The sequence below is a fragment of the Rhinolophus sinicus genome, linkage group LG01, assembly GCF_036562045.2.
Source record: "Rhinolophus sinicus isolate RSC01 linkage group LG01, ASM3656204v1, whole genome shotgun sequence".
Classification (NCBI taxonomy): Eukaryota; Metazoa; Chordata; class Mammalia; order Chiroptera; family Rhinolophidae; genus Rhinolophus; species Rhinolophus sinicus.
The window spans coordinates 61,212,348-61,225,222 of record NC_133751.1 but is presented as its reverse complement, the minus strand read 5'-3'; the positions used below and the strand labels follow the sequence as shown (position 1 = coordinate 61,225,222).

General features: G+C 47.1%; 1 protein-coding gene across 4 annotated transcripts in view; it reads right to left on the bottom strand.

Moving 5' to 3' along the window:
• SEMA5B (semaphorin 5B) overlaps positions 1-12,875 on the bottom strand; it is a 118,092-nt gene that overhangs the window by 21,868 nt on the left and 83,349 nt on the right. For 3 of the 4 annotated variants that reach the window (XM_074330886.1, XM_074330896.1, XM_074330893.1), the window contains exons 3-4: positions 12,042-12,141; positions 7,271-7,316 (exon numbers count right to left, since the gene is read on the bottom strand). In XM_074330886.1, coding sequence (XP_074186987.1) covers positions 7,271-7,316; positions 12,042-12,141 — 146 coding nt within the window. Of the gene's footprint in view, positions 1-61; positions 151-7,270; positions 7,317-12,041; positions 12,142-12,875 lie in introns of those variants that run through there. The other variant, XM_074330900.1, reaches the window with a different exon arrangement.

Here is a 12,875-nt window from a genome sequence, read left to right as displayed (position 1 = left end):
TTCCCCAGTATGGACTGGTTGCCCTTGAGGCATTCTGGTTGGCAGTTAACCTGGGACTTACCTTCTCTCCTCTCCTGTTCGCTGAATCCCATGATTCCCTCTTTCTTGATCTACTTGCTTATTTTGGTGGAGCACATCTCCAGTATCTTCCTAAGAAAAGGAACATGGTAGATCAATTTTTTAAAAAATTCTTGCATGTCTGATTCATTCTATCTTCATACTTGATTGACAGTTTTGATATAGAATTCTAGGCTGAAAATAATTTTCACTCAGAATTTTAAAGGCATTTATTCAACTCCATTATCTTCTAGATTCCAGTGTTGCTATTCAGAAGTCTGATGTAATTCTTTTCCCCATCTTTGGTAGTGACCATTTTCTTTCTTTTCTTTAGGCTCTAGAAGCTTTTAGGATCTTCTCTTTAGTAACAGTATTCTGAATTCACACTGATGTGCCTTAGTGCAGGTCTCTTGGAAACTCAGTCAGCTCTTTCAGTGTGAAGACTCATCCTCTGTTCTGGCAAATTCTGTTATGTTATTTTATCCTTAATTTCTTCCTCACCTTTTCCTCCATTCTCTCTCTCTCTCTCTCTCTCTCTCTCTCTCTCTCTCTCTCTCTCTCTCTCTCTCTCTCTCTCTCTCTCTTTCTTTTCTTTTTCTCTTCTTTTTTATTTTTTTTTTGTAACTCATTAATCCAGTCCACTCTTGCCCCTTGTACATTGATCCTCTAGTTTTCTGTTATTTCTCTCCTGGTTTTCATTTCTTGTTTTTTGTTGTTCTAATTTTGGGGAGATTTTCTTCAACTTTATTTTCTAAATTGAAAATTTATTTCCCCAATCACATTTTTAATTTCCATATTTTCAATTTAATGTTTTATAAACAAAATATATTTTTATATCTCAGAAGAGTCTATTTTTTTCTAATTAACTTTTTAAGTGTTTTCATTTCTTCCACTGTCCCTGTTTCTTACAGCTTCCTTTATTCTTTTTGTTTTGATCTCTATCTTCCACTATAGAGGCTTTCCTCAAATGTCTGGTGATTTGTGGTTATTTATATTTGAAAACAAATCACTAACCATTTCCCACTGAAAGGGACCAAGACTTCTCAGAGAAATGGCTGATTCCAGGTCTGGGGTTAGGAAATGTACAGTGAGCCTGAAATATTTCCTTACATCAAATAGCAAGGATGCCATAAAAAATGACTGAAATCATTATGTCAAAGGACTCAGGAGCCAACTTGAAGAGGCCCCTACTTGCAAAAGATGGGATAGTCATGAACGATAACTTCAATGGATAGATAACAACAATGTTTAAAGCCAGAAGTCTGTAGTAGTAGTACCGTGTTTCCCCGAAAATAAGACTTAGCTGGACAATCAGCTCTAATGCATCTTTTGGAGCAAAATTAATATAAGACCTGGTATTACATTATATTATACTATGTTATATTATATTATATAAGACCTGGTCTTATATTATAGTAAAATAAGACTGGGTCTTATATTAATTTTTGCTCCAAAAGACACATTAGAGCTGATTGTCCAGCTAGGTCTTATTTTCGGGGAAACACGGTGGTAATAATAATAGTAATAATAATAGAATAAAATTAATTGATCACCATTGACAGATACTAACAAACCAGCTCATTATTTGAAAACTGGTAAATAAAGACAGAGTATCAAACATTTATCTTGCCTTTCCTATATGATGGTATCATTGGGTAACCAAATAGTGGATGAGGAGAAGTTTCTCTTTGCAGAAGTAGTCCAGCTAATACATGATAACACTGAAAGAATTAATGGATCTGGGAAACAATCATCAATGGCTGCTAACATTAAAAAAAAACACAGAGAAAATCAGGACTATGTACCTCCATAAAAAGTACACAATAACACCTATAAAGTAATCTTGCTGGAATCTAAATTGAATGAAGTCTTTATATCTAATTTACAGATGATACAGGGAATAGAAGAACATATTAAGTTATACCACTTGGATTGCAATCAGCAAAAGCCAGACCGTGGGAAACTGTAAGACAAACAACCAGATTTCTTCAATAAATAAATTGTACAAAGAAAGAAAGAGGAAAAACATTTCTCTAACGCCATGCCCCATCAGTGCCCTCACCTTTCCTGTAGTCTCCAAATTTGGAACCTCACCATTTGGGTCTTTAGAGGAAGGGTCTTAGTCTTCCTTTGTTGGGAGAGGGGGTAAAATGGAGGAAGGGCTTGCTATTTGGGATGGGACAGGAGACCACTGAGAATTTAAATTAAACTGTCAATTTAAAGAACTAGAATCATTTTCCCCCTTTAGTCTTGCACTCATCCTCCATTCTACAATACCCGACACACCAATTTCTGAGCAACCTGTGGGTCCGCTTGTTTCTCTGTCATATCCCCCTCTAGATCAGTTATGATGGCCCTATGCACACTCATCTCCCCAGAATGCATTTAATCTCTCCTCCACTGACATCTCTTTGTCATATGCAGTTGTACCTTTAAAAATTTTTCACTGTCCTTTCAGTGGGGTTTTGTGAAGGAGTAGAGACAGACATGTATGATCAATCTGCCATGCATAATGCTTTACACCAGGACTGTGCCAGAAGTTCCAGGATGGCAATCTCTAATAACAGAGTAATTACATGGTGTTTTACTGTGGAAGAAAGCAGGTGAGACAGCCAAGAACTTGATAATCTTGTAGACTCATCAACAACGCTGGACACCAAAGATAATGAATGGCTGAACATTAAAACATCTTCCGAGCATTCAGTCCACCACTCAGCAGAGTTTCAATTTCAGACAACTCTACAGCTGCTGGACTAGCTTAGAGAATGTGGCGATAACTAAAAGAGAGCTGAGAATCATCCTCACCGTCTGCCCAGGCCCAGACAAAGACCCATATGTGTTCTGATGCGTGTGTGCACGAGTCCTCATTTCTGTACTGCAGGACATCTGATAGCCTGAGATCATAAATACACTGCAATTAGGTCTCTAATCAAGCCATTCCCTGGTTGCTCATCAGCAACTAATTGCCAAGTCCAAGTTGGCTCGTTATATAGCAGCCCCCTGACACTGTCGACCACTTGCCACCTTTTCTTTCCCAAAACCAGTTTATTAAGTTACACTGATAAATAACCATCACAGGTGAGCTGATTTGATTTCCCCTTCTCCCTCCCCTTCCCTTCTGTGTACACCCCCCACACACACACCATCCCCGTGCTGCTACCTGCATCTCCCCTCCCTTCAGTGCTTGGAGAATTGAGAAGGAGGCTGGGTATTTCTATTTTCCTTAAGAAACAGTCTATAGTCTAAATAAATTGTTTAATGAGGGTTAGGTACTTAGAAATCCTTTTAATGGACACTGGTTTTCATAACTACTTGCTTTTAGATTTTTCTTGAAGGGATGTTAATTATTTAAACTATCAATAAAGCACTGACTTTTAAATTTGCTTAAATTGTACCCTGGGGCCACGTGGGAGGATCAGTGTCTGTCACTGAGAGTTACAACCTTGTGTGTCCCCAGGCAGTAGGGACAGTAAGGGAGGCTGAGCTGGGGGGGGGGGGGGGTTGTGGGAGGAGGGCCTGGCTCTGCCTCCTCCTGATGCGAAGTGGAGCAGCTCAGTTTCAGCATGTGGGGGCAGAGCCCCAGAAAGTAGTTTCCAGGCTCTCGGCCTCACATAGAAAGGAGTTGGCTCAGGTAGTAAATGGCCATCAACTATAATTGGATGGCCATCAGCTGTGGCTAGTTGGCCGTCAGCTGTAACCAGTGAGCCATTGGCCACTAATATAACTGCCGTGGCTACGTTAGCAGGAAAATGGGGGCCAGCAAGAAGATGGTGGCTGGGCTGGCAAGCGCGGATTGCAGTTAGGATGGCTGGTTGCGGACAGTGTGGATCCAGCCTCCAGTGAGAGTATAGTGCCGCTAGCGAGAATATACTAGTATGACTCCCCTACCTATGGCTCCGTGGGTGTTCCTTTTTGGCCTCACCATATCCTGCATTCTCTTGGGGAGAGCGGGAGCAGAGACCCTGCCTGGCACCCCGTACAACACAGCATTTGTTTGTCGTGAGCCACTTGTGACAGCAGATGTTGAGGACTGAAAGGACCTGGAGCCCCAGATACGGTGATAGAGGGGTGCTTGCTAAAGTCGGGCTTTTACGGTGAAAAGTCAGGACCTTCTCACCAGGCCTGACGACAGACCAGGCAACCAGCCGAGGTCTGCTGCCAGCCTCGTTGAGGGAACACTGGACGGCCTACTCCATCTTCTCTCTCATTCTCTCCCCTTCTAGCCAGATGGGACTCCCTACGGGGGAGAGGGCATCCATCACCCCATGAAATGTATTTCTTTCTCTCCTTAATTCTGTCACAAACAATTCTGTCTGAGCTGCAGAGGTCAGGCCCCAAAGAGACACCCTGGGAAAATAGGAAAGTTAATTTCTTGTGCACTTGTGGCTGGTTTATAGGGCCCCTTGGAGAACCCCCTGACACTGAGCTCCTGATGCAAGCGTGAGTTCCGGGGCTTGCATAAGATATGCTCCCATGGCTGAGCAGAGGTCATCCTGGGGTTGGATGAACCAAACGCCAAGCTGATGAGCTAACATCTGAAAAGGCATGGACATGAGGGCCAACTGTCAAGGACACTTGGGGAAGCCAAACCAGTCGTGCAGCATCTATGAAAAAAAAGGCTTTCTTGATATCCTACAGCAGTGGTTCCTAAATTTGGTTGCACTTTGGAATCACCAGGGAGCTTTGAAAAACTCCAGTGCCCTGCTGGACCCCAGACCAATTAAATCAGAATCTCTGAGGATGGGACCCAGGCATCAGTGTTTTTTTAAGCTCCCCTGATAATTCTAGCAGGCAGCCCAGGGAGAAGCACCCCTAGAGTCAGATTAGCTCCATTTCCATCCTGATCTATGCAACCCAGCTGTGCAAGCCAGAAACCTGGGTAGCACTACTGTAATCCAAGCCTTCCTAAGCCCTCCAGGGCTGCCCACTTCCCCTACGCCCCGGGTCACCTTCATGCAGAAAACAGTGTGCCTGGTGCTCCCTGGAGCTGTGTGGTGCTGGGGACCTGTACAATTCTGCCATCCTAAGATCGCTTCCTCTCTTTTCTCTCCATCCCCACTCTGTTGCCTTAGTTCAACTCTCCCCATCACTAGCCCAAACTATTGCAGTTGTCTCCTAACTGGTTCCTCCACTAATCCATTCTCTGTGCTGGGCCAGGTGATCTATACACCAAATTTGTTCATGCCACTTCTCTGCTTAAAACACTTGAAGGAGCCCCTACTGCCTTCAAAATAAAGTATGGACCTCTCTGATCAGCAATGAAGACCCTCTGCGATGTGGTCTCTCTCTCTCTCCTCAGCTTTATCTCTCACCTTCATCCCACTCATACCGTGTTCCCTCCACGCTGGGCCCCTTGATGCTCCCTGCTATTTTAAACACCTGTGTTGCCACCGTAGCTACCTAGCCAACCCCCGTCCTTTAAGCTTCAGCCCAAGGGCAGCTCTCTGGAAAGCCTTTGTAGATCCCGCTGAGTCCAATGGGCTCCTCGTGCTTCTGGGTCGGGTATGCACCCCTCCGTGTGTGCTTCCCATGGCACTGCCATTATTTCTGTGCATCTGTCTGTCTTTTTCCCCTTTGGACACTGTGTTGATCCCAGAAAACCTTCATTTGCAGACCATGGGAACCTGATAAAAAGCCAATTGCCTGAGCTCAGGGCACGAGCCCTGGATCCCTTCCTCCCACCCACTTTGAATTGCCTCCGCACCGGCTTCTCCCCGACCCTGACCTGCTGGGTTTGGCATCTTGGCTTCATTTTCTGCAGATGCCAATAGAAAACTCTGGACGGGCTGCTTGTAACCGAGCTGGCAAGCCATGGGATGTTTCCTCGGGGGACTTGCTCTGCTTTGCTTTAGTCCAGGCCCTAGGAACCTGCCATATGGGGCCCATTTAGGAAAGGGAATCAGTTGTGATCTCTTATATGGTTGCTCCTTGAAGCAAGGGACAGAGCCTGATTCCCCTTTGGATCTCAACTGCCTGGGACCGTGCCTAGGACGATCTGGGCTGTAAGTGCTCAGTAAATGCTTATTAGGGGGTGGTTGGATGGATGGGTGTATCGATGGATGGATGGGTTGGCTGGTAAGGGGATGGACAGAAGGATAGACAGATTGATAAATGGATGGGTAGCATTTCCTTTCAATTTGTTCTCATTCCTTCTAACGGGCACACACCTATTCTGCTTCCTTGAACCTCCCCTCTGGAAACCAGGCCCCTGGGGTGTAGACCCAGGTGAGGCTAGAAGAAACCAGACCAGAATGTCACACCAGCTTCCCCAACAGCCCTTTACAGTGAAACCCTGTACCAACTAGCCCAGCACCTGACCAGCTCCTTGTACCACTCGCTAGTTAGTTATATGTACCGCTCATCAGCTTTTCCTGGCTATAGGGTGAGCCCTGCAGGATGGACGCTCTGCTTGTCTCACGGCGCCTCCACCCCCAGCTCAGTTCGGATATACAATAAGTGCTCAATGAACGCTGATCACTGGGAGCCCAGCAAGCCTCCTAGACACAAGGACCGAGGGTCTTCGCCCATTGAAGAAAAAAAGATGGCCTTCCTTTCTCTAGAATGTTCAGCTTCTGCAGAGATGATTTGGCATCTGTTTCTCAATCTGGGGTAAATGTTCTGGATCAAGGAATCCCATTAAAATGCCTCTCAGAGCTCTTAGGGAATTACGCTTGGGGAGTCCTTCTTGGCAGCAGATAATAAATCAATCACAGCTCAGCGAAAATGCTAGGTTAGAAGGGGATCACTCAGGCCAGGTTAGGAAAAAAATCAGGGACACCCTGTCCCTTGAGGCCCAAACTCAGAGACCCTCCTGTGGGTGTAGGTGCTGGACTTAGAATGACCAGCCATTCCACTTTGCCCCGTACGGTCCCGGTTTTAGCACTGAAACTTCTGCATCCTATGTCCCAGGCAAACAGGGACAGTTGGTCCCCCTGACTCTGGCGCTCCTCTCCTCCCCTCCTTGGCAGCTCCTTTGCACAATGCAGGAGCCCTGTATGTGCCTCCATGTTTACGCGGCCACAGACCACTTCCAAATATCTTCCCACAAGTAACCTCGATAGCCAGTGAGAGTTCACTGTCAGTGAAAAGAGCCTGGGGCTCCTGTTTTCGACCCTAGGGGCTGAATTCTGAATCTTGCTTCTTGTGCTACCATGGTTGGCTCCCAAACACCAGGGAAATTACAGGGAAGGGAAAGGAAGGGAAGCAAATGTACCTGAAGGAGGGAGACATTGGCAAGGCTGAGTCGGAAGAGGTAGTTCCTGCAAAAACAGAAATGAAAATCACAAGTCAAATTGGTTCTGCAGTCAGGTCCCCAGGAAGCAGTTTCCTGGCTCCTGCCTCATGGGGTACCAGGACTGGGTGCCGATGGCAGAGTCCCTACGGTGGGCTGACTCCTGGGGAGAGCTTTACCTCTGTTGGCTCATTTAATCTTTACAGCAACTCCATTAGAGAGAGAAAACTCCACTGCAGATGGGGAAACAGGTTGGGTAAATGGCACAAGTCACAGGGATAGTAAGTGGCGGGATTAAAACCCAGACTTGTCTATTTCTGAAGCCCACACTGTCTCTGCTTCCCAGCCATCCTGGCAGGCCCGGGAAGGAACCCCCACCACCTTTCCCAAGAGGGGAACCTGTTTCTGTTCAACTTAAAGCCTCCTGGAGCTCTTGCAGACCCAGACAGGCCATCTTGCTCCTTCCCTCACGTGCCTCCCTGAACCATTCACCTCCTCAAACAGGCCAGCTGTCTCTACTGGCTCCACACCACGGGCGCCTGGACTCCTGTTTGCTTCCTCATGTCCTGCAGCCCTTCCTGTCATTAGTGACTCTGGAACACCTGTCCACCTCCCTGGACCTCCTCTTGTTGCTTTTGCCCAAATTGTCCTCTCTGCCACCTCATGATTCTTCTTCCCCACAGTCTAGTCGACACAGGGCTGCCAGACTCAAATGCTTCAGACACCATTTTCATCACATCAGCCTGCTGCTCAGAAACCTTAAATAAGGAAACTTATGTCCACTCAAAAACCTGCACATGGACATCTAGAACAGCTTTATGCATAATTGCCAAAACTTGGAAGTGCCAAATGTCCTTCAGTGGGTGAATAGATAAACTGTGGTACATACAGATAATGGAATATTATTCAGTGCTACAAAGAAATGAGCTATCAAGCCATGAAGAGACATAGATGGATCTTAAGTGCATATTACTAAGTGAAAGAAGCCAATCTGAAAAGGCTACATACTGTATGATGCCAATTATATGACATTCTGGAAAAGGCAAAACTATGGAGACAGTTAAAGGATCAGTGGTGGCCAGGGGTTGGTGGTAGGAGGGAATGGGTGAGGAGGCAGAGCACAGAGGATTTTTAGGGCAGTGAAAATACTCTTTATGAAACCATAATAATGGATGTATGCCATTATAAATTTGTCAAAAGCCAAAGAATGTACACCACCAAGCGTGAACCATAACATAAACTATGGACTTTGGGTGATAATGTGTCCATGTAAGTTCAATTGTAACAAATGCACCCCTCTGGTGGGAGATGTTAATGGCAGGGTAGATTGCACGTGTGGGGCAGGGGTATATGGGAATTCTTTGTACCTCCCCATCAATTTTGCTGTGCACCTAAAACTGCTCTAAAAAAAATAAAAATAAATGAAGTCTCAATTTAAAAAAAAACCTTAAATAATAACGATGCTGATACTACTACCACCACTACTATTACTATTATTACTACTACTATTAAGTACCACCGCCACCACCACCACCACCACCACCACCACCACCGCCGGCCACCTACTGAGCACTCACAGTGTCAGGTACTGCTGAAATTGCTTTGCCTGGACTCTGGAGCCACAAGACCACTATGTATGGACTCGAGGGGGGCAGAACCACTGGTCAGGGTGCCACATGAAAGTGACTGCAGGTCCACAGAGTGGACTCTGTGGCAGAGAAGGGAGAATTCCAGCTCAGCCATTTGGTAGGGGCCTTCGGAGCTGCTCAGTGTCTGCATCTGTACAATGGATGTGCCTGTCTTCCTTCTTTCCCAGGACCACAGAGACAGGGGAATGGTGTGATGCATGTTAAAATGCTTTATTCACGTCAAAGCAGATGTAAAATTTTGGTTTTCCCTAAGAGTGTTCTTTCCTTCTTACATTTCCTTTGGTCATTCCTCTTTACGTTCCTGAAGGTTTTAGGAATAATTGCTTTAGAAAGTTCTGGACTACCTTAGCTGTGCTAAGAAGAGAAATGAGGGGAAAGGTTGTGGTGGAGTAGGTCAGAAAGAGAAGGGGCCCTGCTGCATGAATCTAGGACTTGAAGGAGACACCTCAGGCTGGAGACTTCTCTTCTCCAGCTCTGGCTCCAGGCCCAGGCCACACTCAGCTTCCTTGGTCTCCTGGCAGGCCTGGCCTCACTGGATGACCTCGGCTGCAAGCCTCTGATGACTTTCCCCACCCCCACCCTCCTGGCCCAGGGACAGATGGGCTCCGCTTATGGCTCTGCCCCAGCTGTCTGCTCAGGTAACACAGGCATCTGCTCATAGCTTTAAGAAATTAGGGGAAACACTGCATCACTTTATTCATTTTCATCCCATCAAAAATCATTCATCACAACATCATAGTCTGCTCTTCTGGGAGATGAGAACAGAGAGAAATCTCTGTAGCCTGACTCGCCCTAAATTTCGTATGGAACAAGGCAGGGTATGAATGAGTAAAAATTGTCCCCTAGCCTGAATTCTAGAGGCTCAGGGGGGCAGAAAGAAGGGGTAAATCTGACTGGTAGAAGAGAAGGAGGAAGGAAAGTGACCTAGAAAAAGAGGGAGAAGAAAGCTGAGGACTCACTTCATTTGCTCCAAGGGGTGTAAAGGGCCAAGTCCAGGACTGAATTCCCCCCCGTTCCCTGAGGGTATAGCTAGGTTCAAGGACCCAGGAAAAGGTATGTCTCCACCTAAGGGGGCGAAGCCCCCCGACTGGGTCAGGAAGAGCAGTGTGACCACAGGCACGTGACATACCCATCTGGGCATCAGTTTCCTGGTCCATACAGTGGGCTTGGAGAACCCACATCCCGGGGGTTATTGTGAAGATTAGATGATTTATTACATGCTTGATTGACTGCATGTTTTATATGCTTTACTGCATATATGGTACATACTGTAAAATGGTGCCTGGCACATGGCAGGTACAGAATGAATGGCAGCTTTCAAGATGCTTCCACAGGTTCAGAGGGAGGCATCAGGATTTTTTAAAGTACAAAGGCAAAACGGGTGGCATCTGAACAAGGTAGAAGGACCTTATCAGTCAGCTTCCTGATTATAGTGTTGTACTATTGTTATGCAAGATGTTACCATGGGGGGAAACTAGGTGGAGGGTACACGGATTGGATCTCTCTGAGTTATTTCTTACAGCTGTGTGTACATCTATGATTACCTCAAAAAAAAAAAGTAAAACAATTATTCTTTTAAAGAGCTGGGAAAAATTAAGTCCACGCTCTTACAGACTTGCATACGTACAGAGGACCTCTGGCAGGACACACAAACGTACCACAGGCCGAGCCTCCAAGAAGGGGTCCGGCTTGGAGTATGGAGGGGTGGCCCTGCTTTTCACTGTCTACTCTTTTGTACCTTCTGAATGTTACACCAGAACCTGTATCACTGATGCAGTATAATTAGTTAATTTAAAAATAAAAATAAAACGCTTTCAGCCCAGTGTCACCACAGCCTGTGATGCTGGCAGCACAGAGACTGCAACCCAGACTCTACAGATGAGGAAACTGAGGCTCAAAGGTGACAATCACCCAGCACAAGCACGTAGCTCCTCTGGTCCCAGTCCAGGGCTCTGTCCTTGCCTTGCTTCCTTTTCATACCCCACATAAGGGGATGCAGACACTCAGGAAAGCCCAGAGGTCGAGGACGGTCAGCTACCTCGTGTAGCTTGGAGGTGCCCAAGCCCGGACCAGCAAATCATAAGGCCTGGGTTAGAGAGAGTCTGAAAAACACCACTGCAGTGGGACGTGCTAACATGGGGGCACGGCAGTGGGACGGCAGAACAAACTCTAGCCCTGGACTTAGGAGACCTGGGTTCTGGGCCTCATATCTGTTGTCACTTGGCTATATGACCTTAGGAAGGTCACCTTCGCCTCTTCAGGCGTCTGCCTCTTCACGTTTAAATCAATGACAGGTAGATTAGAACTGCGATTCTCAAACCTGAGTGTGCATCAGACTTGCCTGGAGGGGCTGCTGAAACGCAGGTTGCTGGACCCATCCCCAGAGTTTCTGATTCAGCAGGTCTGGGGCGGAGCCCAAGGACTTGCACGTCTAACAAGTTCCCAGGTGCTACTGCTGCTGCTGGTCCCGGGACCACTCTTTGAGACACACTGGAATCAGCCATCTCTAAGCTCTCTTCCTTACCAGCGTTGATGGTCTATGATTTTGCAAGAATTATCTCCTCCTACTTCACCCCATATAGTCCCCAGAAGTCCTCACTAGAGCATATTATCCTTTGGATACTGGACCTAGGCAGTGGGGCTAAAGGAGGTCAGGCAACAGGGAAGTGAGGTCCTGCACGAGGCCTGAGTCCCGCATCCCAGCTGCAGGTGGCCAGCTGGCCAGCAGGGGGCTCCTGAGTACCTTCTCTGCACTGAGCTCCCAGGGACACGCCAGCGAGGCCGGTTCAGGCAGTATGGCAGGGATGGGGGTAGGAGGTGGCCAGTAGGGGGTAGGAGGTGACCAGTTCCTGCTTTCAGTAACTGCCAGCCACTGAGGTATGTGGCTTGCTGAGATCTGGAGGTCTAAAGGTCACTTGTCCACTCCCAACCCCAAATGTTTCCTTCTGTGGAGGACAGACATACAGACACAGAGAAGGCCTGGCAGAAAGCAACAGGGGTCCAGGACACGGGAATGTCCATAGTAGGCTCATCCCAAATAATATTCCCTCTTCCCAATTCTAAGCACGCGCACTCCTGGCCCCAACCCTCCTGCACCTCATTACCTGGCTCCCACGATGAGCTGGTTCCTAGAGGGATCCAGAGCGAGCTGGGAGAAATCTTGGGCTCCAGGATAGGTGAAGTTAGAGACCCAGGGCTTCAGGTCTGGGGGAGGGAGAGGCAAACATTTGGTTACTGCTGGACCAGGGGCTCCCAGCTGTACCAGCACGGGGCCAGAGAATTTCAGGCAAGGGGTGCCAGGAGACATGTGAGCAACCAGCTGGCGGCTTGAGTGTGTGCTGGGGGTTATCACTATTCCTGCTATGTTCCCTAGCTCAGAGAAGGGCTCTACCTGTTCCTCAGCTGCCTAACGGAAGATCTGTAATCACCCATGACTCCCTCAGACCCTCACCAGCTTCATGAAACACACTGGCAAATCCTGTCTGTTCTATCTCCAACTGTCTAAAATCCATCCATCTTGCCCTCTGCACTCCACCCCCATCCAAGCCACCAGCATCTCTTACCTGGACTGGTGCCAACGGCCTTCTAACTGGCCTGGCTTCCATTTCCTGGCCATCCAGTCCATTTCCCACAAGGCAGCCAGAGTGATCTTTCTAAAATGCAAATCTGGTGGTGTCACTCTCTAGCTTGGAGCCCTTTAAAAGCTCCCAGTTACCCCAAGAAAAAGTCCTAACTCCTGAAGGCCTTTGGGCTCTGGCCCCACTGTGCTCCCAAGTCAGATGCCTGGCATGTTAATTATTTAGTGATCCATGGAAAGAATGATGCTTCATCACTTACACCCCCCTGAGACTCTCCACCTCAGACACACTAAACTAGAACACTGCACTTTTCCAGATCTATTCTACACTAAATTTTCACACTTCTGATCTCGTCAAAGG